Consider the following 27,869-nt stretch of genomic DNA (forward strand, 5'->3'; position numbering starts at 1 on the left):
GGAGAGCGCCACCAGGAACAGTCTCTCCCAAATATAAGCAGCATGGCAAACAGTGCTTAGCAAATAAACACAGGGAAGAAACAAGTCAAACTATTTACAAGAGAGAGGAGGAAAGTGGGTCAGGGCATTGGTGGGGCCCAGGTGAGGGTGGGGCCTGTTTGATCACACTGGATCGTGATGAGAAACGGTGATGTGGCCAGGAACAAGTTTTCTAGAATGAGCCCTAGGCTCAGAGGTGGAGGTCAAGCCTGCGTCAGGCCACTCCGCTGCCCTGTGTCTGTTTCTTCAGGCACAAAGGAGAAAGTGTCCAAGCCTCTAGAAGCAAGAACAATAGCTCTTAGCTACTTCATGTCCAGCACTGTTTGAAGCACTTCATAGCCTCAGAACAGCTGAGCAAGGCAGGTACCCTTTTCCCCTTTTATTTTATCATTTTTAAAGATCTGCTTAGTATTAGAGGGAGAGAGAGCACGAGTAAGGAGGGGCAGAGGGAGAGAAAGAGAGAATCTTAAGCAAGGCTCCACACTCTGTGCAGAGCCCCACGCAAGGGGCTTGATCTCACGACCCTGAGATCATGACCTGAGCTGAATCAGAGTCAGCCCTTTTAGCCAACTGAGCCAGCCAGGTGCCTCACTCTTCTCCCCTTTCAGAGGAGAGGAAGTGAACTCGGCCCTCCAGTGGCTGGCTCATGACCATGAGGTAGAGAAAAGCCAGCACGGGATGGGAACTGAGGACCGTCTGACCTCAGAGCCCCCGCTCCCTGTGTGCCAGCATATAGGAGGCAACGCTCCTGGATAAGGACAGGAGGCCCAGCGAGCACCAGGCCGGGAGGGAGGGCTCACCTGAGATGTTAGCATTGGAACCGTCTTTGGGCCTCTTTCCTGTCACAAACTCCACTTCTGCAAAGGTCTCGGTGGAGACAGTGCTGGTCATGCCGTTGGGCACCGTGGGACTCTTGGCCCGCCGACTGAAGAACCTCTTGCTAAAGCGCTTGCCCTCGTTGGCCGGGGTGGCCTCCCCATTGGCAGCCTCTCCCTTGCCGTTTCGGACAAGCACCTCCGGAGGTCTGGGCTTCAGGTCTACGCGCAGGTGAGAGACCAACCTGCTGTCCTTCTGAATCAGCTCTCTGGGGGGAATGGGCTCCACGGGGGGCAGCATCTGCTCCAGCGTGACCAGGTCATTCAGGAAGCTCTCCAGCCGCCGGGCCGCCTCGCCGCCTCTGCCACCCTCCTCCTGCCCCTCTGGGTCGCCGCTGGTCTCCCGCTGCTGCCGGGCGGCCCAGCGCATCAGCTCCCCGGGTGGGTGGCGGCTGCCTGACACCAGGGCGTACTTTGGGTTGATGAGCTTGCGAGCCACGGTGGAAGAATACTCGGGGCCCAGCCTCCTGGCACCCCCTGCCAGGTTCAGCTGCTGGTACAAGTTCACCTCCTCTGAGATGGCATACAGCTCCCGGAACTCCACGTCGAAGGGCTCCACGTTCTGGCCTGTCAGGAGGAGGAGCAGGTTCCTGTCCACGTAGGAGGAACTCCATGTGAACCTGGAAATGGGAGGTCAAGAAAGTGTGACACATAGGCCCAGCCTATGGCCTCGCCCTGCCAGCAGCCCCCTGGCGGTCCGTCTCAACGCCCCCACCACACCCCACCTCATCTATCACTGAGGCTGATGCCTGGCTGCCCTGGGGAAGGCATCTCCAGGACCCACATCCTCCCTCTTTGCCAGACCTTGACCTCAAGTGAACAAAGCGGGTAAGGGCATGAGAAGTCAGGCCTGGATTCCAGCCTTGTAAAGTGGGGCACGTGGGGAGTATGGTCACAAAGGTGTTGTGAGGCTCACGTGTGGTACCACAAAGAAAACATTTAGCTCAGTTCCTGGCACAAACACACACTGAACAATTGGTAAAGCAGCTGCTGCTATTGTTAACGTAGCTCTTCTCAGAGTCTTTAGGGTGTGCGGTGTCTGCAAACCCCCACACTTTAGCCCCGTCAGAGGCCTTCTGCCACTTGTTGTTTCATGGCTCCAGGTCTCTTTCCTCACCTAGATTTCAGTGTACTTGGAGGGCAGAGACCGCACGGATACAGTCTCATGTTACTGGCAATTTACTTCTGAATTGGAATTTGGCACAGATTCTCTCCACACCACATCCTCATGTTTCTTTTTTTCTTATCTCTTCTCCTTTCCTCTCTCTTTTTTTGTCGGCATATGAAAATTTATTATTGTCATGTTTTCACCATCAAAACAATGATCTTTCCTTGGTCTTTCCTTCTTGCCTTTGTATGAGGTCAAGAGAGAGAGATTGGCTGCTTTACCTTAAAGCCAACTCCAAGAATGATCTTGGTCTTTCCTTCTTGCCTTTTGAGGTCTAGAGAGAGACATTGGCTGCTTTACCTTAAAGCCAACTCCACTGACAGCTTGACCTTAGCCATCAAATCCAGCAACCAGAACCTCATCATTTTCCTCAATAAAATTCAAACAACCATCACTGGGTACAAAGGCTGTGGCTTTTTTGCCATTCTTGATCAGCGGGACCCTGACACATTTCCCAATGGCAGAATGTGGCTGTTCTTCAACCCCTGCTTTGCCCAGCACAATTCCCTTTGCGTGGGAAGTGCCTCCAAAAAGGTTGGCCTTCGGGGCTGTGCCCAAAGGGGGCTTTCTGATACTGTTTATCATGCCACTTCTGATCTTCCTGGCAGTATGATAACTGTGACATTTGCCCACTCTGCCAGTGCTACAGGCCTGAGCGAAAGAGACCACACCGTCACATTTTCCTATATCTGGTCCACTCTGCTTCCTGATTGTCCCACCCGATGACTGGCCTCAAAATGCAACCGGTTGCTGTGGACTATGAAAGGCAAGCTACACTTAATGGCCAGTAATAGTTGACCCTTTCTGGAATAATCCAGTAGCCAGAAATGTTGAGGGCAAGGACTGGCCAGGAGGCTCTTCTTGCCATTAGATCACACAATATCTCTTAAACCCATAGCTCCGGGGGCCAGAGTCTTCCTGACCATGTACGTTTGTTACTATAAATAAAGGCCTCCTGGGTGGTTCTCTGACCTGGCCCAACTCACCTGTAAGATCCAGTGGCTACTTTTTCGCCATCTACCATTAGGAACTTTGATGACAGGGTCCCCTTGATTTTCCCCATGGGCATGTAGAAGCCAACACCTGTCACAGAGCGGACACGGATGTTCTGTTCAGAAGAGGAGAAAGGCATTGTCACTCAGGCAGAGGGCTTATAAAGCTCTGAGTTAAGTTTTGTGTGGGCAAAGAAGGAACCCTCTTGTCCATGAAATCCTGCTTGTTGGCTCCTGTCTATACTACACTCTGCTTCCTACACCCATAGAGGTGAAACTCCATTTGGAGAGGAAGTTAGCAAATCTTGCTTAGAGCATGGATGAGCCCAGGATGGTTCCCAAAGCTCCCCAGAAGAGAACCATAGCCTGACCTTTGATCCTGACAGTGACTTTGTAAGGTGAGCACCCCAGGACTGGGCCAGAGCAGACTCCTTAGCCTCAATAGTCTTGAGATAAAATTTAAGCTGGGCATATAATTTAGAGTTATCAATCCACAAGGCATGGTTTTAGACAGAAAGAAAGGTTGAGCTCTTGACGTTCACCTGTGCCCCTGAACTGGGGAGGAGGCAGAGAATGGGGCAGAGGCAACCTCCATCTCATCTCCTGCCCTTCCTCCCCACCCTCCCTCCACCTCTACCCCAGTGGTACAACTTACCCGAATACGGAAGTCAGTGAGTCCCAGGCCCTGACACATCTCCAAGAAAAACTTCACGCCTGCCTCATCCAGGATGATATACACCGGGACCCGGCGCTTAAAGGCAGCATCCACAATGTCTTGGAAGATATCGCCGTCGGTGAAGAGGTCCATGACCACAGCAATGACCTGGATGGGGAAGGGCACTGGTGAGGCATATGGTGATGCCATATTTACGGTGATACACTGTGTCCCAGAGAGGACCAGCTGGGCCTAGGTAACTGGAGGCCAAGAGTCAAACACCCCATCTGCACCACTCCTGGGATCTCCACATCCCCACCCACCTCTGAGCACATCTGAGCCCAGAGATAGGCTCTCTGCTCTGAGAAATGCCTGTGGGTCCAGGCTGTGCTACTTGTACTTCATCCTTGACACTACCTCACCCTGGGCATTCTTCAGCAGCTCTTCAGAAGTCATATCAGGGAGATCTAGGAGGCTGAAGAAAGTTGGTCCTAGTGGCCCTAGGAAAACAAGTAGGCTCAAGAAGATGAGATCACTGAGAAGCCTGAGATGGACTCTTTTCCACCACCTACAGATCTGCTCAAACCCCTTCTCTGCAGGCCTTGGTGCTCTGATCTCCCTAGAGCTGTGCAAAGTTCCACACTCACCTTGGTTGCAGAATCAGGTAGAGAGCTCCAGTTAGCTCAAACTCCTCTGGCCTCCAACTGGCCAGGTCATCTCACACCACCCTCAAGTAAAGGTCACTGCCTAGGACTCTTGATTTCTGTTAGTTGTAACTGAAAGCCTAAACTCTGAAGTGAGACAGACTGGGCCTGGTATACCAGCTCCACCACTGATTCATCAGTGCCCAGTGAATAATAGCAACTATCTCAAAGTGTTGTTGTGAGGGCTTAGGGAGGTAAACTATGAGAGCACTTGGCACAGTGCCTGGCACATGGTAAGCTCAACAAGTGGTATCCTCCATCCCTATCACCCTTACACATGTGCTCTACCATTATCCTCCCATTCACACAATATTATTTAAGACTATTTCATAATCATCCATACAAGTTAACATTTATTGAGCCCCATAGGCAGAGGGAGGATCTAAACTATAATCCCTAACTTCAAGGGGTTAATCCCATTGGAATGATAAGACATTTGCACAAAATAACTAAGACATGAGGCAAAATGAGATAAAATGCTTTAAGAGACGCACAAGTAACTTGTGATGTGAGTTCAAAGTTGGAAGTGGGGTGGGTGGGAAGAGGGACAGCAGGAGGGAGGGAGACTGATTACTTACCGCCAAAGGAGAACAAGAAAGCCTTCATCAGGGAAGCTGAAACCTGAAGAATGGGCAGCCTCAGGGACCATGAGAAATGAACTGGATGGAAAACCCAGCAGGCAAGTGGGCAGGGCTGTCGTGCATGGATATACAGGCTGTGCACTGCACATGGGCTCTGGGCTGAGGCAGTGAGTGGAAGCTGTGCCTGCCTGAGGAAGGGACACCTTTTCCTAATCTGTACGCAGCTTCCACCTGGGCTAGCAGAAGCCTACAAGGTGGGTGTTTCAGGCAAAGAACACATCATAACGGCACTGAGGTCAGGGACTAACATGTATTGCACATTTTCCATGTGCTCCACACTGTTCCAGATGCTTTAGGTAAATTTTCTAATTTGATCCTCACAATAAGGAGGACTGTTTTCATTTTACAGATGAGGAGGTAAATGAAAAGGGGCCAAATGATGGTCTATGGTTATACAGTTAGCATGTAGCAGAGCAGGGATTTGAACTCAAGTCTCTGACACTATAAGGTATTTTAGAAACATCACATCAAAACCTGGTTCTTTGGGACACCTGGGTGGCTTAGCGGTTGAGTGTCTGCCTTCGGCTCAGGGATGATCCCAACGTTCTGGGATCAAGTCCTGCATCGGGCTCCCTGTGGGGAATCTGCTATTCCCTCGGCCTAAGCCTCTGTCTCTCTCTCATGAATAAATAAATAAAATATTTTTAAAAAATAGCTGGTTCTTTAAAAAGACCAAACAAGATAGGCAAACTTCTGGCCAGTTTGACAAAAACAGGAAATGCAAATAAAATGCTGAGTAAAAACAGAGAAATAGCCACACATATATTTACTTTTTAAGAAATTGTACTACTTAAGAAATAGTAAAATGGCAAAAGGAATATTAGGACTATTTACACACTGATGAATTTGAAAATGAGAATGACATGGTTAAGTCATTAAAAGCAAATTAAACATAATATAGCATAACCAGGTTTATCCTGGAAATGTTAGGAAATTCAACATCAGAAAATCTGTTGTTTTAATTTATAACATCTTTGGGGTCAAGGTAGGGAAATCATAATTCTTTTTTTTTTTTTTAAACTGCCTCTGAGGTTTTTTGTTTTGTTTTGTTTTGTTTTTAAGATTTTATTTATTTATTCATGAGAAACAGAGAGAGAGAGAGAGGCAGAGACATAGGCAGAGGGAGAAGCAGGCTCCATGCATGGAGCCTGACATGGGACTCGATCCTGGGTTTCCAGGATCATACCCAGCAGCGCCAAACTGCTGAGCCACCCGGGCTACCCATATATTATCTTTATAGGTTTTTAAAAAGTATTTAATAACATGAGATCTCTATTTGTGTTTAAAATTCTCAAAAAATTAGCAACAGAAGTGACCTTCCTTAAATTGATGAAGGCTATCTACAAAAAACCCACATGAAACATATTGAACAGAAAAACATTAGATGCATTCCCTTTAAGTCTCAAGAATGTCAATAATACTTTCACCACGTGTTGTGAAAAAAGTATTGGACCAATGCAATATGACAAATGAGAGAGAGAGAGAGAGAGAGAGAAGGATTAAAAGAGCCAAAACTACCAGTATTTGGAGATGACATTTTTTTTTAAGGTAGGTCCATGCCCAGTGTGGAGTCCAAAGTGGAGCATGGAGCTTGAACTTATGACCCTGAGATCAAGGCCTGAACTGAGATCAACAGTCAGACACTTAACACATGAGCCATCCAGGTACCCTTGGAGATGATATTTTTATAGAAAACCCAGTAAAATGCAGAATAACGTTATTAGAATTAACAGGAGAATTTAGCAAGATTGCCAGATACAAGAAAAACTAACAGAGGCCAACAGCATTCTTCTCCTACAGTACCAATCAAATAAAAAAGGGGGAAGGGGGAGAAAAAACTAAGATCAAAATTGCAATTTAAGCATATAAGATTTAAGAATTAATACCTTATGGAGAAATTTAGAAAGCTCTATTGAAGGATATTTTAAAATACATGAATAAATCAAGAGATAAATTGTGGATAAATATGGATAATATGATTCAATATTTGAAAAATCGAATTCTCCTCATATTAATAAAATTCAATGCAATTCCAATGGAAGTCCGGTAAATTTTTTTGAGGATTTCAAATACTTCCAAGATGCAAGGAAGAATAAAGACAAGTCCATTTTGAAAAAGATAAGCTGAAAGGGGACACTTTTCCTACCAGATAGTAGGATATACTGACAACACATAGTAATAAGCATTGTGGTACTAAGTAAGGTAGGAAGGAATTAAAAAACCAATGGAAACAACTGTGTGTCAGAAACATAGAACTTTAAGTCTAATAGAGGTAGAATCACAACTCAGTGGAGAAAAAATGTTGCTTAGCAGATCTTATTGGGAAATTGGCTTACTATAAAGAAAAAGTGTATCCCTGCCTTACGCTATACATAAAGGTGAAATTTGGGATGCCTGGGTGGCTCACCCTTGAGCGTCTGTCTTCGGCTCAGGGTGTGATCCTGGAGTCCTGGGATTGAGTCACATCAGGCTCCCTGCATGGAGCCTGCTTCTCCCTCTGCCTGTGTCTCTGCTTCTCTCTCTCTGTGTGTCTCTCATGAATAAATAAATAAAATTAAAAAAAAATAAAGGTGAATTTCAGGTAGGCTAACTACCTAAATGTGGAAGATAAACCTAAATGTGAAAGATAAAAATTGATAAGATAGGTAAGTGGATTTCTTAAGAGTCTAAAAACATAAGTCATAAGACAAATGAAATTAAAAAATATAATACATTTGACAAATTAAGAATTTTCTGTTTAAAGGAAGATGCTTAGATGAAGCCAACTGATTGGTGACAGGGAAAAGATACCTGCAATGTCTACAACCAAAAAGAATTAATAATATACAAGGGTTCCCTGCAAATCAGCAAGAAAAAGACAGGGAACTAATTTAAAAAAATGGGCAAAGGATATGAATAGGCGATTCCTAGAGGAGATACCTGAATGGTTAATAAGTATATAAAGAGACACAGACCTCATTAGCAATCAGAAAAATTCAAATTAAAGCAAAGAGATGAGAGAGAGAGATACTGCTTTACAACTGTAAAATTCACTAAAAATGAGAAAGATGGGTAATTCCAAATGTTGGAATGTGAGGGAAGGGGAACCCTCATGCACTGCTGGTGGGAGGGAACACTGCTACAAACTATTCCCTACAGCAGTGGGCAGAGCTTGGTGGATTTAAGGATGGTGAATAACTCAAGCCAGCAATGCCACTCCCAGCCATGCCACCCAGGGAACCTCTTGGATCTTTGCAACAGTCTGTAAGCGGGCAGGAACAAAGACATTCACTGCAGCTTTCTTTGGCATAGCAAGGAGTTGCCCATCTCTAAAAAAAATGTTGGTAAGGAAAATGTGAGGAATGCACATTGCAGAGTCCTTGGTAGCCGACAGGAGCAATCAGTGTACAAGTTCTGGTGCAGAACCGGGACAGTTCTTTTGAAAACAGATAGTTTGATTTAAAGTGTCAGAGAATGAGATCTATATAGCCTAATAACATTTATGTAAATAAAAATGCACAACATAAAATGTCAAGGGTCCAGACACGTGCAGGGACATGAACACATTAGGGTGGCTGCCTGTGGAGGGAGAGAGGAATGGAAGGAGAAAATAAAATAAGAGGGCTGGGCCTTCTGTGGATTGATGATGGCAGCGCCCATGACCTGACAGTGACGATCAGCTCTGCACTTGAGGTCCAAAACAGACAAACACAAAGCGGGCGGCTCAGAGCAGTTCAGGGTAGTGAGACTTCAACAGGGTTGGGCTGGATCGTGGAGGGTTTTAACTGGATGCATCGGGCTCCACTGCATCAGCGCATACTTCCCCCATCTTGCACGGTTTCTGATATCTTACCTCCCGAGTGCTGTCTGAGGCCATAGGCCATTGCTCATTTCCAAACTCTCTACAGTGTCCAGCTCAGAGTCAACTCTCAATGACACAAATGACTGGCTCTTGAGACACTTCTGGATTCACACCCTTGCTTTCCTTTCACAATTGCAAAAGCAAGCAGGCAGTGGGCCGCCCTCACCCCTATCCAACCCCACCTGGCGGAGGATGGTGAAGTGAACAGATCATGCATGAGCCAGAGGGAGAGATGAGTCTCGAGGGCCTCGCTTTTGGGAGGTTTGGTCTGCGGCACCCCGGTGAGAGCCAGCCATCTGTGTCACTACCAATTAAACAGTGAAATATCTGTAGTAGGAAGAGAAATCAATTGCTCTCTGACTTTTGCAATCTCATTGTGGAGGAGAAGTGATAATTACCCTCCGCTTTGGTCTCTGGAGGGCACTGCTTGACATTCAGCTCCACAGCTCCAGGCCCAAGCAAACCAGCTCCCCGCTCCCTCTGCCGTGGTGTTTAATATGCCACGTAATCCTCCACCCCAAAACCAACTTTGAAATTCCTGGTGCAAATGGAAAATGGGGTTTGAAAAGAAGGACGTCACAGGCTTAGAACCTGGGGAGATAGATTTTGTCAGGAGAGAAAAGTCAATCCCCCCCCACCCCCGGCCCACCCAGCAGGTTCCCAGTGTCCTTCACCTGGTTACCCACTGATGTGCAGTGCCCCGGGTGGGGAGAGGTTAATTCGAGGCGGCAGGAGTTTTTAGAAGCTGTCGCAGGCATCATGCTGCAATACTTCTCATCAGGTGTTTGGTTAGCTTAACATCTCCTCCTCTGATATCCTCCCTTGGCATAAGGGCAGGGGGGCAGGGGAGGATTAGGAAGCCTCAGAACTCTCCTCTGTCATTTACTTTTAATTACACTGCCAGCTTTTCAGATTCTCTGTCTGGATTCCTTAATTACCATTAGATAGTAAAATAACCAAAGGACTCCACCTTCCCCATGCACTCCAAGGTAGCTCTGCCCAAGACTGCCTGCCAGGAACCAGCACCCCTGGTGTGTCTGGATGACCCAGACTAAAGGAGTGTAGTGTGGATCTCATCAGCCTGTCCCACAGGCACTTCTAAAATCAACATCCTCTTGGCCACCCTGGCCAGAAGCCCAAGTCTGCTGGCCTCCTCCTCCTCCCCACTGACCACAACCAATTGGTCGCAGAGTCCAACGGGTCCTCTGTGCTCCATTCACCTTCTCTGGGTCAACTCCTTTCTGTTCCCACTGCACTGCTGCTCTCGCTCAGGCCCCCTCATCGCTTACTGAACTTCTAGAATAGAAGACTCAACTAGTCTCTCCTACTAGTCTCTGTGTTCTCATTCTCCACAGCAGCGATCCCCCCAGACAACAGCCTCATGAACTGGGGGGGCCCAGGGCCCTTGAGAGAGGTCCAAACTCCTTAGCTTGGTATTTGAAGGGCCTTATGATTGGCCCCTTTCTGCGTCTCCAGCTTCATCTTGGGCCAGATCACCTTCGTCCCTTGCATTCAGCTATGCAGAATGACCTACCATTTCCCTAACAAGGGGTTTCTCAACTATGGCACTATTGACCTCTTGGGGTGAGTACTACTTTGCTGGAGGGGAGGGTGGGGGGAGGGCAGTCCTTTGCATTGCAGGCTGTTTAGCAGCACGGCAGTAGCATCACTCCTAGTGGTGACAACCAAAAATATCTGTAGGTATGATTGGTAAATGTCTCCTGGGGCAAAATTGCATCACCCTGCCACTCCCTTTTGAGCACCTTTACACACATTGGGTGGTTTTGAGTCCTTTTGTTCCTATTCTTTCTATACCTTATGAAACTCCTATGCAGCTTTCAAGCTCAGCCAAGAATTTCCTGACCTTCTCCCTCCCCAGCAGTGCTTGCCACTCCCTGCTTCCTGCCCACGTTGTATTCCAGGCAAGAGTCCTTGACATCTTAGTGCAAGTAACATCTGCTGAACAGCTCTGTCCCTCACTGGGCTGTGGGCTCCTAGATGGCAGGGACCACGTGATTTCTATCAGCGTCTCCACCCTCAGGGGACATCTCTACACCGAGTCAGTTCTCTGTGTTTGCGGAATGAATGTCTACATGTTGCATTTGTGAGGTGCAGATGGAGCTTTTGTAGTCATCTCTTTTATTTCATTAATGACAAGGCACTAGGGTGGAGGAAAAAAAAATAATACAGCAAGATTCCTGGTAAGATCCTCTTGCTGGAAGGCAGAGTTAATGTTCTTCCTCAAGGGTGCACAGAAGGGAAAAGAAGTGGGTGCCTTTTTAAGACTGCCACCTGAGCGACAGCTCAAAGGTCTGGTCTGTCTCTGTTCTACCCACCTAATATCTTAAAAGAGCAGCTAGCTCGTACACGAGGACAGTACTTAACCAAAGTACATCAGGCCAGGAGGCAGGGCTGCTAGCAGCACATAGGGCAAGCACCTTTGTGCAAATTGCAAAAGGGAGCCCGTCCTCCCGGTGACGGGCTGCATGTCAGCCCCACAAAGCCTCCCGGCTGTGCCTGCGTGCAGGGCATAGGCTGTACCTGAGCACTTAGCCCCTGCACTGAAGGACATTCCAGATTCCCGAAATCTCAGAAGTAGAAGGCAACTTCACAGCTGGAGCCCAGCCCCAAGGTTAATTTACTTTGTTGGGCACATGTGAGACTAAAGCTTGGCCTTCTGACCCCAGTCCTGAGCTTCCCTATAGCGTCACCAACCCATCATCACTCACCAACCCCCGTCACACCCCTACCCCCGCAGTGATGGGGACAGGGCAGCTCTGGGCAGGGATCTCCTCTGGCGAGGACCCCAGCCCACTTCTGGTCACACAAAACCAGGATGCTTCAGCAGAGCAGGACAATACCACTTTCTCCTTCACGGTTTCCCTGGCTCTGCTGACGTGGAGCTGTGTGCACTGGGGCAGGTGTGGCTGTCCTTGCTGGCAAAGATCCACCCCTTCCTCCCTCTGCTCCGTGGGAGCAGGAAGGGGCCACAGGCCAAGCCTGTTCACTGCAAGGGTGCTGGCTGATAGTCACATCTTTCTGGGGAGGAAGGGAAGAAAGCCCACCAAGGTACAGCAGTGGTTCCAGTCCCTGCTTCCTGGTAATGACGTATGTGAGCTTGGAGCCCTGACATTTACTTCCCAGGGCTGTTGGGAGGTTCAGATGAGGTCATGCTCATGGAATCCCACAAAAAAGCTGTACGGTTATAAGGGGCCATTAACAGGGCCCCTTCATAGGTAAATGGGGCTAACAACCCACACTGTGAGCCCTAAAGTTCCTCAGGGTAGGGAGGGCAGCAGCTGGCCACCTATCTGGCAGCCCAGGACAGTCAGTGTGCCTGGGACCAGAGAGCAGCCCTTTCCTTTCCCTTGGACGGTAGTGCTGGGTCAGCCAGCCAGGAGTCTCCTCTTATCTACCCAGAGAGAGATCAAGGTCTATAGGGCAGTGGCTGTCAAACTTCAGCGTATAAAGAATCATGCAGGGTGGGTTGGGGTTGGGGATGGGGGGGTGTGCTTATTGAACGTGCAGATTCAAGAGCCTCTCTGCAGAGATTCTGATCTAGCAAGTCCTTAAATAATGCATTTCAGCAATACCCTTTCCCCCAGGTGATCTGAATGCAGGTGGTGGATGGTTCATGCTTCAAGTCCTGACTGGTAGTTGCAAGAGAATACACTCTCTGGAAACAGACAGTCTTACTGGCTGTATGGCCTTGAGTGAGTCATTTAATTTACTTTTTTTATTAAATATTTTATTTATTTATTTGAGAGAGTAAGAGAGTACAAGCAGGGGGAGGGGCAGAGGGAGAGGGAGAAGCAGGCTCCCTGATGAGCAGGGACCCCAATGTGGGGCTGAATCCCAGGGCCCCAAGATCATGACCTGAGCTAAAGGTAGACACTCAACTGACTGAGCCCCCCAGGCACCTCTAGAGTGAGTCACTTAATCTAAGGCCCAGTTTCCTCAAATGGGGAGGTGATGCCTTCACAGAGAAGTTCTGGGTTTGAAGTGAGACGATGCAGGCGGCGCAGGAGCACAGGGCTTGGCCTGGTGTGAGCAGTACCCATCTTCTCTCCTAGAGACTGAAAGCAGGACGAAAGGGCCAGCACTTCAGGGGAGGGGCGACAGAGAGGAGACGGAGAGAGCCAGTGAGGGGGCGCCACGCTCCCAGGGAGCCAGCTGCTGGGACCGCCTGCAGGCTCAGACATCAAGGTGGAGATGTTTCTCCTTTGTTCAGTACCATGCCCGGCAGGCCCAGCCTGGGGTGGTGATTAAAGCCTAGACAACACTACACTTACAGAAAGGTCAGAACTTGAACTAATTAAAGGGAAGGGCAGCTCAATTAAGTGGAGAGTCAGTACGATGCACTGTTCCTCCAGCGATGCTGGGTGTCTGTAGCTGCACATGGGCAGCTGGATGGCGGTGAGCAAACAGCTGCCTGAGTAGAGAGGACCCCGAGGTGGCCCTGGGAACCTCACCGGCACAGCTGTTAGTGAAGCCCAGCAAGGTGCTGCCTGAAGATGGAAACAACTCATCTGGGGGGAGGGGGTGGGGACTCTCAGCGCCCTGGGCACACCAGACTCACTTTCGTCATCAAGGCTGCAGCGGGCTCCATCTGAATTATCACCAATTCTGCACAGGTAGGGTGGGAACAACTGGATGAGAAACCTTTATGCTATGCTTTCTGATTCCGCTCCCTGGGGTAAAAGGGAGAGGAGAGCCAACAGGGGAGGTCGGCACAGCCCCCCTGGGGAGGACACCCACGGAATACTGCCTGGCCCTGCCCCCACCCCCTTTGAGACGTCCCACCCTGGGCTCCAGATTCATTCTGCTAGACCCCTTGTCCAAGAGTGTATTGCAGTGGGGAAAGCTGACTTTGGAGTCAGGGATCCCACGCTGGCGGAAGACCTCTGGATTCTACCTGTAAACTGAAGCTGCCTCACGGTCCCATGAGGAAGCACAGAAATGCAGTAGAGTCTGCTAGGAACCTGGTACGGTGTCTGCCCTCTGATGCTCAGCATTAGCTTGATGGGATACCAGCTCACACAGTCCCAATTGTTAGGAGCAAGTTGGACAGTTAGGTGGTCAGGGCCAGGGTCCCCAACAAGAAAATACAGAGTCAGGTCAGCTAAGATAAAACAGCACTAACATCCTGCGCTGCAGCTTAGACATGACTGCACTGCTTTGCAGCCCTTGCAGAAGTGACTTCTGCAAAACGTCCTAAGATAAGACAACTACATAGCATTTGTCACCATCATGGGCAAGGGGCAGTTAGGACATAAGCCCCCAGATGTCAGCAAAAACAGACCTTTCAGTGCATAGACATTAACCTAAAAGATAGACATACGTGACCCTGTTGGGCACGACTCAGCACACTCTGGTTGCTTAAGAGAGTTCCACAAGAGTTCATAAAACCCCCTAAACATAGGAACTCTGAGGGCAACCCTCTCAGGGCCCCCTCCCTCTCTGAGAGCTTTGTTTTTGCTTTTTGTTTTTATTTTTTAGATTTTATTTATTTGAGAGAGAGCGAGAGAGAGAGAGCACAAGTAGGGGGAACAGCACAAGAGGGAGAGGGAAAAGGAGAAGCAGACTCTCTGCTAAGCAGGAAGCCCAATATAGTTTAGCATCTGAAGGCAGACGCTCAACTGACTGAGCCACCCAGGGGTCCCCTGTCTGGAAGCTTTGTACTTTTGCTCAGTAAACTTGGCCCTGCTACCCACCACTCTTCATCTGCTCTAGCTCTTCATTTTTCAAAGTGGCATGACCAAGAGCTGCGGGCACTAAAGGCAGAGAAATCCTGCAACACAATCCCTCTCCCTCTTGGCAGGCAGACCCAGCAACACAATCCCAAACATGTCATTCCCCTGCTCAAACACACTAACCCCAGGCTGCCTACAGAATCCAGCCTTTAGCCCAGCTGAAGGCCCTCCCTGTGCTTCCAACCCACTCTCTCTCCTGACAATAAACTCGTACCACAGGAATCCCTCTGGTTCTCCAAACACACCAGCAGCCCCCCAGCCTTGACCTCATGCCCTAAATCATGCTGCGACCACCCTATCCTTGGGGTGATGGATGCCCTTTCTCTGTAGAGGGCCTTATTTCACTCTTCCCAGAGGGTGTCCCAGGATCCTTCTCTGTCCCCTGCCCTTAGGGCAGTCTGTGCCCTTCCCAGGATGCTCAACTGCTCAGGCCTGTATCTGTCCTGAGCACTGGAGTGGGGCAGGGGGAGAGCAGGACCTGTCATTCTCTCCTATCCAGAGCCTGACCTGCTATAAATGTTCTAAAAACACCTCTGCAGTAGGGGGCTTCCCTCGGGATGCTAAGGACACAGTTTGGTCCAGAGCCCTGGCCCACCAAGAAGGCAGAGCCAAGACCAGTGGAGTCCTGCTCTCTGCTCAGAGGCCAGGTTGCCCCCATTCCACTAGCAGGGTATCTGTGCTTTGTCAGCTGAGGCTCCCCAGCTGTCTATGGCCATGTTACATTGTTTCAAGCTAATTAGACATCATTAAACACTAGGATCCTAGGATGCCCATGATGCAGGGGTAGCCACAGGAGCCTAATCCCACCCCAGCCAGGCTGCTTCCTCTCCCAGACCACTTGGTCTCTGTTCCTGATCCTGCAAGGTCATGTTTCCCTCCCGTGTGCCACTGGGACCCACTCTCTGTTGATCTGACCCTGTGAGGCTGTCACCCTCTTGACACTCATACCCCAAAATAGGCTGATGAAGGGGACAATATGTAAGAAACCCAGCCTAGCTCTCCAGAGAAGGAAAGCAGATCGTACCCACGTGAGCAAGGTCAACTAATTTAGCCGCGAAGAACCATATGTGACCCGCTAGGGAGTAAGCATAGCAATTCTTTTTAAGATCCTAGGCCAGCTTTTCCTTGCCCCACGGAGGGCTTCTGGGATGATTTCCCTGCACTAAGTTGGTGTTAATTAGTGAAAATTATCCAATGCAAGCTCATTTTAACATTAGCTTAAAGCTAAACATAATTGGGAAGATAAATCAGCTGCTAAAAAAAATTAAATGATACACAGATGATTTTTAGGATCAGCTGCTGGTCTGGGTTACTGGCCTGGTGTTGGGAGCACTATACAATACACGGGCAGAGCAAGGCAAGACTCGGAAAGTACCTACTGAGGTATTTCTTTTTTTTTTTAATTTTTATTTATTTATGATAGTCACAGAGAAAGAGAGAGAGAGAGGCAGAGACATAGGCAGAGGGAGAAGCAGGCTCATGCACCGGGAGCCCGACGTGGGATTCGATCCCGGGTCTCCAGGATGGCGCCCTGGGCCAAAGGCAGGTGCTAAACCGCTGCGCCACCCAGGGATCCCTACTGAGGTATTTCTTGATTGACTCACCAGGGCAAGACAACTGGGGTTGGCAGTGACCCCGGAGGTTCTAAGAAGCAGAAAGGATAACTCTTAGATCCTCAGAAAGGATAACTGCCAAGTGATGCTACCTGGGAGGGTTTCCCCAGAGAGGAGAGTGCAGGGAGGCGTGTGGTTGGGGAAGGTGGTCTGGAGAGCACTGGAGTGCAGCAAATAAAGTGAATAAAGTAAATTCTCATCCTCTGTGGCCTCTGGCCTTACATGGCCCCCTCACCCTCCTTCCCACACTGGCTGCTTCAGCTGTCAATTCCTGGGAGGCCTCTGCTCTCTTGGAACTCCGTGGGAATCAGACTCGGTTCCATGCAGCTCCACTAGTAACCAGACGTGTGACCCTGTCCCCTCTGAACCTGTTTCCTTGTCTGTAAAACGGAAGGTTGCTGATTTGTTGTGGAAATGAAATGAAATAATATATTCTAAAAGGGCTGGCACCTGTGTATGTCTGGCACTGAAGTGCTAAGAACAGCCATTGACCCCCTCCCCCAAATGCCCTGCCTCCTTCAGACTTAAGGCCTTCTTTTTACCTCTATTAGACTCAAGGTCAGGCTCCATATTTCATTCCGCTGTATATTTCTTGAACTGGGCACATAGTAGGTCCCCAACACCATGTTAAATGAATGAACGCATATGTGGCATCTCCAGGGAAGAGGAGGGGAATAAAGAACACTCAGAGTCTGTCCTCCAGGACCCACCAAAAGGTTAAAGAACCCTGGGCCCTGCCACTGCCCCAAGCATTTGCTGACTCACTGCTAGAAGAGAGAACAAAAAGAATACTTATCCAGAGCCTGCCACATGCCCAGGCAGTACTTCGAGGGGCCCAACAGAAAGATGACCACCACACAAGCTGTGCAGGGCGGAGCTTTCAGATTATTGGAAACTTGGTCCAGGGAGAGTAATAATTAGTAAAGCATAGGCTCTAACCCAGGGCTAAGATTATGCGATCACTAGCAAGTCCACAGACTCCACAGATTTCAGAGAAGGAAAAAACAAAACCAGACAAGGCAGCAGCAGCTCCAGCTGAAGCTGACTGGTCATAGCACCTGGGGTGGTGAGGTGCAGTGGGGGAAGGATCTAGCAGGGGTCATTGGAGTGACTCAGGTCAGTGGGGGCTGCTCAAGCCTGTGCCAGGAGCGCAGGCAGGCAGGCAGGCAGGCAGCCAGGACTCTGCCCTGCTCCCCACCTCCCCCCATCCCCCAGACTGGAATCCTGCCCAAGAACAGGCTCTGCCTTATACACTCTGAGAAAAGGGAGGTGGATCTGGCCACCAGCCAAGGTGAGGCAGCATCCTAGGGGCTGAGAGTATGGAAGGACTAGGGGTGGTGGCTGGGAATCCCGGCAAGGCCTCAGCTGCTCAGTGAGGTCACAAGCCCCAGGGGGGCCAGAGCGTGGCCATTAAGAGGACAGTGTAGGTCTCTGGAAGCTACCTGCACTCAGTTTCCAGGTGACACCTGCCCCAATGTCTCCAAGTAGAATCTTCTCACCTAGTCGGCACAGATCAGAGCAGCTAGCAGCCCTGTACTTGTCTGTCTTCAAACTAGTCTGTGACCTTCCCAGAGCCTGGCTGGCAACAAATACACCTTTTTTTCTCTAAGTTTCAGAAGGAAGAGGTGGTCCCAGAGGACAATCCCCAAGGGTAATGGCATTTGTAGCAGAAGCACACAAGCCTTGAACTCCGACCCGGGTGGAATCCCAGCTAGCTTCTTATGAATTCTATGACCTTGTGCTTTCTCTGAGCCTCTGGGAAAACAGTGCATCCCTTGTGAGGGGCTGAGGATTGGATTAATTAAAGGAAACAGCATAGCACCCATCTTTCAACCACGTTAGCCCCTCTTCATAGAAATCCGTTTTATCTGCATACATTACTCATCTTTTTCAAAGAGCTGTCTCCCAGTCTTGCTTTAGAGTCTCAGCAGACTAGTGAAAGAAAGCAAGAAAGCAAGAATTATCCCCATTTACTGATGCAGAGATGACACCTGAGGCAGGGTCACCAAGTGGGTGAGGACAGAGACAATCTGAGCAAGAATGAGGACACCTAGGCTCCCAGCTCCCAACTGTGTACTCTTCCTTCCTTCGGCAGTAGCCTGGTCAGGAGACCACAACCCAACAAACCTGGATCTGCTCCCCATGAAACCAAGAGAAGGTCATGAAGAAGGTACCCCTTTATTTAGGCCCCATTGTTGATGTTTGAGCTCCCTGGGAAACACCCATCCTCAGAGTTTCAGGGACTCAGTGTCAGATTTTAGAGGAACTAAGCCAGGCCTCTTTCTCCTCCAGAGAGAAGCACGGTTGGTCTTCCTACGCCCCACTGCCCAACTCTGAAAGCTCTAGTCCCTGAGGATATTTCCAGACTGCCCTCAGGCTCTTTGGGCTGGGCTTTGCAGCCAGTCAGGCCCTTCTGAATGACAGTGCGAGGGGAACACCCTTGGGGATGCCCAGTTTAGGAACTGGGACACCTCTATGCCTTCCTGTCTTGTCTCTGCCCATGGCAGATCTTAGAGAAGATCTGTGGCTGCCGATTCAGATCCCATAGCCCTGCAGACAGTGGAGACAGGCAGACAGCTGCTCTGACAAACAGCTACCACCAAAGCAAGGCCAACAGGTAAATGCAGTGGGGTTAGTGGGAGGGGTGGAGGGTAGTGGGCAGCTGGTCTTCTCTCACAAGGAGGAAAAAGGAAATACACCTGCACAGGGTCCCCAGCCCCAACAATGGGAAGTGACTCCTAACTCTCCTAATTCATTTCCTGGACGTGGTATCCCTACTTCCTGAGAGGAAATTCGGCCACATTCCCTCCCCTGCTCTGAAAGAAGGCTGAGAAGGCAGCAGGTACTTTCCAGAACAATTGACATTTGTGGGCTACATTCTTGGTATCCTTAGTTTTCATACATAGTTTCCTCCTTGTTTTGTTTTTAAATATTTTATTTATTTATTTGACAGAGAGAGAGAGAATTAAGCAGGGGGAGCAGTAAGCAGAGGGAGAAGGAGAAGGCTCCTCACTGAGCAGTAAGCCTGATGCAGAGCTCGATCCCAGGTCCCTGGGATCATGACCTGAGCTGAAGGCAGACACTTAACCAACTAAGCCACCCAGGTGCCCCTCCTCATCCTTGTTTTTTAAAACCATCCAGAATCTAGGGATCATCCTCCCATTTTGCAGATCAGGAGCCTCAGAGAAGGAAGTGCTTTACCCAAAGGAACACAGCTATTGAGTGGCCAGATCTAGACAGAAACCAAGATCTTTCGATTTAAAGGTCTTTCAAGGCCTGTGCTTGACCTTGACATGAAGCTGTCTCCATTGCTCTGAAATTCTGGCTCCTGGGATCAGTGATTGAGCGTAAAGGAGAGATGCTTAGAATCCAACAGCCAAAGAGCTCGGGGCTTGGCAGGGGTGCCGGGACAGGCTGAGGCAAGATCCCGGAAGGGCTGTGCTCAGTCCTTGGAGCTGCAGCTGCACCATAATCCACCAGCCTCAGTGGGACAAGGACTCTGGAACTGCCCTGTGCCTCTGTAACAAAGTCTGTGTGGGATGGTTACTCGTATAGAGAAGAAGGGTTAGGTGGATCAGACTTCTTTTTGTTTTTTTATCTACCTCATGCCAATATCCCAGTGCCCAGCATGGGGCCCAGTACAGAGACAGGGCTTGGCACTATTTGCTAGATGTCCTTGAATGAGGGAAGCGCTGATCGAGGCTAATAGAGGAAGAGAGTAGCTTTACTTCATGGCAAACAGCAACCTGCAAGGTGTGTCTCCTGGCATGGTGAGCCAGAGACCCCAAGACTTTGCCTTACCCCCTGGGCACATGTTCCCCAGGTCTTCACCCCCATCAACTCTCCAGACCTCTAACCATGCCTCCTGCTCTGCTGCTTTTCCCCAAACCCTTTTGCAGTTTGTTACAATGGGGATGAAAGGAATCTCCTGGGTAACACGCAGTTCAACAGGGGACTTCTCCAGACACTTGCTTCTCTACAGGGATGGAAAGAGATGGATGGCCAATCGGAGACAGTTTCCAACCCTTTATACAAATACTGACTGCCTGTGACCACTGGGGCCCTGCAAAGGAGACTCAGGGGATATGGTGGGGTCTCACTCCTCCAAAGCTGCTAGTCCCTGAGGATAAAACGAGCTCTCCCAAAGCGAGCTATGTGCCAGGCACAAATCTGGAACAAACAAGGGGCCATGTCTGACAACAAAAAGGTGGCTTTTTTTTTTTTTTTTTTTTTTAGAATAAGCTCAGGGATGGGGGAGGTGTGGAGTTTCGGGGAGAGGGCAGAGGGAGGGAGAGAATCTTAAGCAGGTTCCATGCCCAGTGCAGAGTCTCACATGGGGCTTGATCTCATGAGCCTGAGATGATGATCCAAGCTGAAATCAAGAGTCAGATGCTTTTTTTTTTTTTTTTTAAAGAGTCAGATGCTTAACTGGCTCCCAGGTGCCTCCCAAAATGGTCACTTTTGAATTGAAAATTTGATAAAGTGCCAAGGAAGAGACAGCACCTGAGTTGGGTCCTGAAAGAAAGGAGACAAAGCCATCAGCAGGCAGGCAGGGGTAGGGCCAGGCCTGTTACATGCTCATCTGTCTCCCATTAGCCAGGCGGGTCTGGCCCTCTGCTGCAACAGGAATGAAGAGCTCCTGGCTCATCAAAACTGCCTGGTCCACCAGCCTCCCTCTCTTGGGTTCTGTCTGTAATCTTCTGTCTTTCTATAGTCATTGGTAATTCTGACCACAGACCTGGAGAGGCTATAAAATCTCTTTGTTTTTGGTCTAAAGACAAGCCATTTCACCCTTTAGGACCTCAGATGACTCCCTGAAGAAATGAAGATAATACTCTGCCTCATGTGATGATTGAGGCTCAAAGGACACAAGGCACTCACTGTGTGGTTGGCAGTGAAGTGCATTTGGGTGTGAGGCCCAGGAGTGTGAGGTCAAGGGTCAGTCAATGAGGTAGGGGGCCAGTAAATTTTCTATTCTGTAGGCGACCTCTCTAAACCCATGCAGGAGCCTCAAAAACAGATGCCACCAGGCACAAGGTGGAGATGCAAAGATGGGTGGAGGCTTGGTGCAACCTCAGCCTTCCTGTTGCGTTTGGACATGCTTGTGGCCAGATCCTCAGCGTCAAAGGGCCTTCCCTAACCTGGGTCTGGGATAATGTCCCTGCTGCCATGCCCTCTGTCAGGCACTTAGCATATTTTAATGATGCTTTAGTAGATTAGCTGGCTACTCAAGAGCAGGGGTGTGTTTTATATGCCTGTTTTCTGCTAATGTGCTTAGCACACAGTAACGCTGAAATATCTGTCCAGTGACCAGATGAACATGCTCCTTCCAAATCACGAGCCTACCCAAACTGCAGCCGTTTGGTCCTCTCCCTCTGCTCTTGTACATAAGAACCCAAAATTTCCCAGTCTACACATGGTCTGGCTTGAGGTCTCTCCTGGCCCTCTGCAGTCACAGTGACCTGAGCAGCCGCAGTAGCCACCTCCCCTGGTCATCTCTGTCAGCATGAGACAGGCCAGGAACTTATTTCTTGGTCCCTGAAGACACCTTTTCTGCCTGCAGCTTACACAAAGTCCATCATTCAGTGACACTAAAATAAGCAGATCATTCAAGGGGGAAAAGGCAGCAGGAAAAACTGCACCCCACAAGTAAACATGGCCAAGTGTCTAAATGCCAGCTAGCCAGCACAGCCAGCAGAGCCAGTGCAGCCACAAGGGCCTTCCGCCATCCACAGAGGCCTAGAAAGCACACACAACTGGCCGCTTTGGAGGCCTTCCTCCCAGTCCACCAGGTCCCACCTCTACACCTGCTGGCCTGTCTCCTCAGTGCCCTCTGCCTCCCCTCACCCTCAATCAGATTTTCTTTTAGATTTTATTTATTTATTCATGAGAGACAGAGAGAGATGCAGAGACACAGGCAGAGGGAGAAGCAGGCTCCCTGCAGGGAGCCTGATGCAGAACTCGATCCTAGGACCCCGGGATCACATCCTAAGCCAAAGGCAGATGCTCAGCCACTGAGCCACCCAGGTGCCCCTAGATTTTCAAACTGTCTCCTAGTTAGGCTCCCTTCTCTCGATCCGAGGCCAGGTGGGAAGCCCTCACAGGTCTGTGGCAGTGGGTAAAGTCCTGCCTACTCCCCTGTGCCTCAGTTTTCTGTTTGTCATTCAGGAATAAAGACAATAGAGCCTCATGAAGGTCTTTTGAAGATGAAATGAGATAAACTACGAACTCTCCAGGACACAGCTGGATGGGTGCATGTCCTTTTGCCTCCTACCACAGCCCCTCATCTCAGCACAGAAACCATCTCAGCCTGCCTTACCTGGCCTCGCAGCAGGCCGACTACTTCCCCTGCAGACAAAGGAAACTCCCTCAAGGCATCAGGGTGAAAAGGAAGGGGGAAAGTCTAGAGGAACAGCCCTGGAAGGTTGCTTACCAGCTGAACAAGCTGGGGGAATCAGGAGCAGATGGAGGTGAAAGGGTGTAGCCTCTAGAGCAGAAGCGAGGGGTCTGGGTCTTTCCATCACCAACCATGTGATCTTCAGGCAAACTCCCTTCCTCCTCTGTCCCTCAGTTGTGACCTGTGAAACAGGTCAACCTCCCTGTCCTGCCTACTTCATGGGGTCTCTGAGAAGAAGGTGCTGTAGAGACTTGAGTGACAGTGGGGCCCCCAGAGGCCTGGGAGTTGAGGGGCCATAGATAGGTTCAGAAGCTGCCTCTGATAGGGTGTGCTCACCTGCTCTAGACTTAGTGTTAGGATGCTCGCACCAGGCCCCACCTAGTACTTAGCTTCCACCACCATAGCTCTTTCCTCCTGCCAAAGCTGCTTGCTGTTTTGTTTTTTTAAATATTTTATTTATTTTGAGAGAGCAGAAGTGGGGGTGGGGAGACAGAGGGAGAGGGAGAAGCAGACTTCCTGCTGAAGGGCTTGATCCCAGGACCTGAGATCATGACCTGGGCCAAAGGCAGCCTGCCTACTTAACTGACTGAGCCACCCAGGCGCACCCAGACACCCCCAATAGCGCTTGCTATTCTGAAGGAAAAAAAATCTCTTGCTCCTGCTCCCAAGTCTCTTAATGGAAAAACTGCCCATTCCAGTTTCCTTCTCTTTCCCCTTTCAACTCTGCAATTCACCTCCCCCAGGAAGCCCTCCCAGATTAGGTTAAAAAAAAAAAAAACAATGCTTTTCCTTCCAGTGTCTCCCCCAGTATCTGAGTTAATTAACTCTTGGAGGGCAAAACCCACAAATTATGTGCGTCTATGGCCGGCGCCTGGCACATTGTGGGCACTCAGGAAATAACTACTAGCTCAACATGTACACATTGGATTTGTTCACAATTGTTAAAGTTTCTATTGTTAAACATTTAAAGAGTGAAGAACGTTACATTCCACAGGAGACTCCTGACATCCCACATGGGACTGGCAGCCCCTGTGGGCAGGGGTCCTGTCTCTTCTTCTCTTTTAACAGGGACACAAAATCTGTACCCCAGGTTGTGACCAAGCTAGCTCCATTCACCCCCCTCGGTTTAGTCCTGGGGCACTACCATCAGAGAGCAGGGCAGGACAGCACAGTGGTTAAGGGCAAGGACTTTGGCTTTCGAATCTTGGCACAGCCACTTACTAGTTGTGTGACCTTTGGCAAGTAACTGTTCAGAATAAAAAATAAGGCAAATCCCCATCTCACCTAGTTGTTGTGAAAAGCAAGAGAGAAAATGAAAGCAAATTACTAGCATAGGGCCTGGCACCCAGGAAGCACTAACGAACCAAGGCTTTGAGGATTGCATCGTGAGACCTGACCTCTTACTCCAGCTGAACAGCATTTACAGTACTATTATCCTTTGTCCTTTCTCCTCCTCTTCTCACACTTGCCTTTCTCTTTTGCAGGATGCAATATACAAAGAAAGCTCAGGCAAATTAGGAGGAACATCTTACGGGGGGAGGGGGGCATTTGGACAGTGAAAAGTTCATTCTTCCTTCTGGCAGCCGATCTAGCCAACAACGTGCATCATCCCTTCCAGGAAGAGGAGCGTCACCACTGGTCTTTCTAGATTAGTCTTTCCTCCCAGGCCACTTCAGCCTCAAGGGGTAACAGGACTCAACCACATCCATCCAGTTAAATTAGAAGGGTGGGTCCAAGCCACTCCTGTTGTATACTCTGAACTGGGCACAAAAGATTGCTGGTGTTTCTCAAATCTCTGTGCACGGAAGCCAGATTTAACTAACAGAAATAGAGAATGCTCCATTAAATTTGAATTTCAGATGAACAACACACATCTTAGTATCAGTATGCCCCATGCAATATTTGAGGCATACAGATACTAAAAATTATTTGTTGTCTGAAATTCAAATTTAATGGAATGTCCCATATTTTATCTGACAACTCTACCCAGGTGCCCCTACCCAAGAGCAGAGAGTAAAGATTAAACTCTTCCCCCTGCCCCACAACCTACTGGCCCATCAGTATTCCAACCAGCTACTGTGGAAACATCCCCTTGAGGTCAGCCCCCAAGCAGAGTAGACACAGTGCGAGCTTTCTCACACTGCACCCGCCCCCTGCCCCAGCTGTTTTTTTTTTTTTTAAGTTTTATTTATTTATTCATGATAGACACAGAGAGAGAGAGAGAGAGAGAGATGTAGAGACACAGGCAGAGGGAGAAGCAGGCTCCATGCATGGAGTCCAACGTAGGACTCATCCCTGGTCTCCAGGATCGTGCCCTGGGCCAAAGGCAGGCGCTAAACCACTGCGTTCCCTGCCCCAGCTGTTGATTCCAGTTATGTGCCTTGTCAAAGTGGCCAGCACAGAGCCAGGCCCATAGCGGGTGCTCAAAATACAGTTCTTCATTCACTCTAGCCTGCTTGACTTCTAGTACTGGCCCCCAAGGAGGTGTGAATGCCAGCCCAGTCTTGACTCTGGGGGCCTCCTAAGAACAGCTCGGCTGGGGTAGGGAAGTCCCAGCACCCAGTTCTTGGGGCTGATTGAGAACCAAATGAGAATATCGCTTGGGATCTGTTGTGTAAATCCCTGGGCCGCCCATGGGTTGTCATCAAGACCTCTGAGTGGCCCCATTTTGCCACAAGGCCCCACAGCCCCCTTCTCCCTACAAGAGAGTAACTTGTCAAGGAAATAGAAGCCCAGAGCGGAGGAAAGCCAGCCCTCGGGACACTGTAATAATGACAAACTGTCCAGCACCTTGTAATTCGCCAAACACATTCCCATCCATCCTCTGTAGAGGCCTCACCAGCCCCTCGACCCGAGGGGGGGTTCTGGGCCCATTTTCCAGAGCGGCCCGGGGTAGTCCTGCCCCAGGCCCTGCCTCGGAGGTGGGGCCGGGTCCCAGGCGCTGCCGGTGGGGGTCGCACAGGTCGGGGGGGGGGGCGGGGCCTACCTTCTGGGCCTCTTGGATCATCTGCCTGACCACCTGCTTGAGGTGGGGCGCCTTCTCCTCCTTGGGGGGGTGGGTGAAGACGGTGATGCGGCTCACGCCGCGGTAGACGCCCGTGTCGGTCCAGCCCAGGTCCAGCGGGGGCACCTCGGTGTCGGAGCGGTCGGGCCAGTAGGCCAGGGACTCGCAGGGCTCGGGCTCGGCCTGCGCCGACGCTTTGGCCTTGGCCTTGGCCTTGCCCGGGGCGGCGGCGGCGGCGGCGGCGGCGGCCTCGTAGGGGCTCCAGGCGGCGCGGAGGGCCCGCTGCTCCTGGCTGGAGAGGAAGCCCCGCAGCTGCTCCTTCTGGACCAGCTCGCGGTAGGCCTGCTCGCCGCCGCCCAGCAGCGCCTCCAGCGCGGCCCGCCGCCGCTCGCAGTAGTAGAAGGCGGCCTGCGCCTCGGTCACCCTCTCGTTCACGTGCGCCTCGTCCAGGCAGCTCAGCTGGGACTCGGCCATGGCGCTGCGGCCGCCCGTCCCGGCCCCGGCCCCGGCCCCGGCCCCGGCCGCGGCCCCGGTCGCCCCGCCGCACCTGGAGCCGAAGGGCGGGGCGCCTCACCTGGCCGCGAGGCCGGCCAATCCGCGCGGGCCGGGGCGCGGGCGCGGCCGTCGGGCGGGGAGGGGCAGCCGCGCCGTCGGGCGGGGGGCGGGGGCTCCGGGCCTGCGGGGCGGGCGGGGGGCGGGCGCCCTCGGGCGGGCAGGAACTCGCGGGGCGGGGGGGGGCACCTGAGGCCACCTAACCCCCGCCGCCGCCTGGCGGGGCGCGACCCGCGGCAGGCGCGCGCTCATCTTCTCCGCAGTTACGGCCGCGAGCACGTGCTTGGCCGCGGTGCCTCCGGCGGGTGGATCTGACCGCTCCCCGCCGTGGGGGTCTGGGGGCCCCGGCTGCCCGACCGGATTGTGACGGCCCAGGGTGGGGGGCGGTTGGCCTGCAACACCCCCAGCTCCCGGCCCACGTGTCCCAGTTTTGAGATCAGAGGGCTCCAGAAGCTAATACAGGACCTTCACCACGATAAAAATTTCCTAAAAAAGTAAAACAAATGCAAATACAGCAAAGATGTCAGCTGCAGTGGTGGGTTTCCGCGCCGCCCCCACCCCCGCCCCATTTTAATTTGAAGTGACTGTGTGTGTGTGTGTGTGTGTGTGTTTGGGCAAGACAGGCTGCCAGAGGCCTGATTACTATATTAGTGATTCAAAGTACATGTTTGAGCTCAAGGAAAGAAGCCACACACACACACATCTCACCAGCAGCCGCTGCTCTGCTGTTTCCCATTGGATTAAATACAATCTTCTTAGTCATTAACATATTATTTTGTTCATGCACTGCTGTACAATTTGATTCTCTACATTCAAAATATTTTCAGATCATAGCAACCAAAGGTTCACATTTCTCCCATTTTATAGCACAGCATCTCAGAGCTGGAAGGAGCATTAGAAACTAGTCCAACCCCCTCATTTTACAGCTGAGGAAATTGAGGCCTTGAAACACGTGGTCTAACCAGGCCTCCTGCAAAAGGAGAGGCAGGGCATGGGCTCTATTAGCTTCTCTGTTGTCTGCATGATCTTTGCTGTACATCTCAGTCACCTTTGCCCTTTTTCCTTGTGAAATGGCAGAAGGTTACTGGGGACCTGATTCTAAACTGCAGGGAATTTGAAGAAGTTGCCTGTTTCTGGGCCTTCCTTTGACAGTGGGGGGGTGGGGGGGAGAGGGTTAGATTTTCAAATATCTGTGACTCTTGTGACAGCAGTTGCTTCTAGCACCAGTGTCAGCCCAAAGATCAGTGGTGGTGGGCAGAGAAATGCCTATCACCTTGGCACCCTTAGGAACTGCAAGGCCTCACTTCTGGCAAACATTTTACTCATCTTTAGGCAAATTTCATCTTTACAATGAAGACCATTTAGTTCACTTCCTAAAGATTTTGAGGCCCTAAGAGATGCTAGACTATGCCCTGGGAGCGTAGAGGAACTCGGGGAGGTGGGGGGATAACACAGGTGTAACAAAAGTGCTCTGATAAACTCAAGCAGCAGTGCTTTGGAAGCAAACATTTACTCAATGCCTACTATGTGCCTGGCATGCGGTAGGCACTTAGTACATAGTTCTTTAAAACAGAATGAAATAGGGCCAAGAAAAAGGTATGCACAGGGAGCTGTGGGGATTGTGAGGGAAGAAAT

The 27,869-nt window shown here is 50.4% G+C and overlaps 1 protein-coding gene across 1 annotated transcript in view; it reads right to left on the reverse strand.

The window, feature by feature from the left end:
• Positions 1–26,213, reverse strand: part of FAM83F (family with sequence similarity 83 member F) — a 34,156-nt gene extending 7,943 nt beyond the window's left edge. The window contains exons 1-4 of the mRNA XM_055329161.1: positions 25,665–26,213; positions 3,730–3,897; positions 3,069–3,190; positions 840–1,534 (exon numbers count right to left, since the gene is read on the reverse strand). Coding sequence (XP_055185136.1) covers positions 840–1,534; positions 3,069–3,190; positions 3,730–3,897; positions 25,665–26,156 — 1,477 coding nt within the window. The 5' untranslated portion in view covers positions 26,157–26,213. The remainder of the gene's footprint in view (positions 1–839; positions 1,535–3,068; positions 3,191–3,729; positions 3,898–25,664) is intronic.
• Between the last annotated feature and the right edge of the window lie 1,656 nt (positions 26,214–27,869).

Source organism: Nyctereutes procyonoides, unplaced genomic scaffold (assembly GCF_905146905.1).
Source record: "Nyctereutes procyonoides isolate TBG_1078 unplaced genomic scaffold, NYPRO_anot_genome, whole genome shotgun sequence".
NCBI classification, from domain to species: Eukaryota; Metazoa; Chordata; class Mammalia; order Carnivora; family Canidae; genus Nyctereutes; species Nyctereutes procyonoides.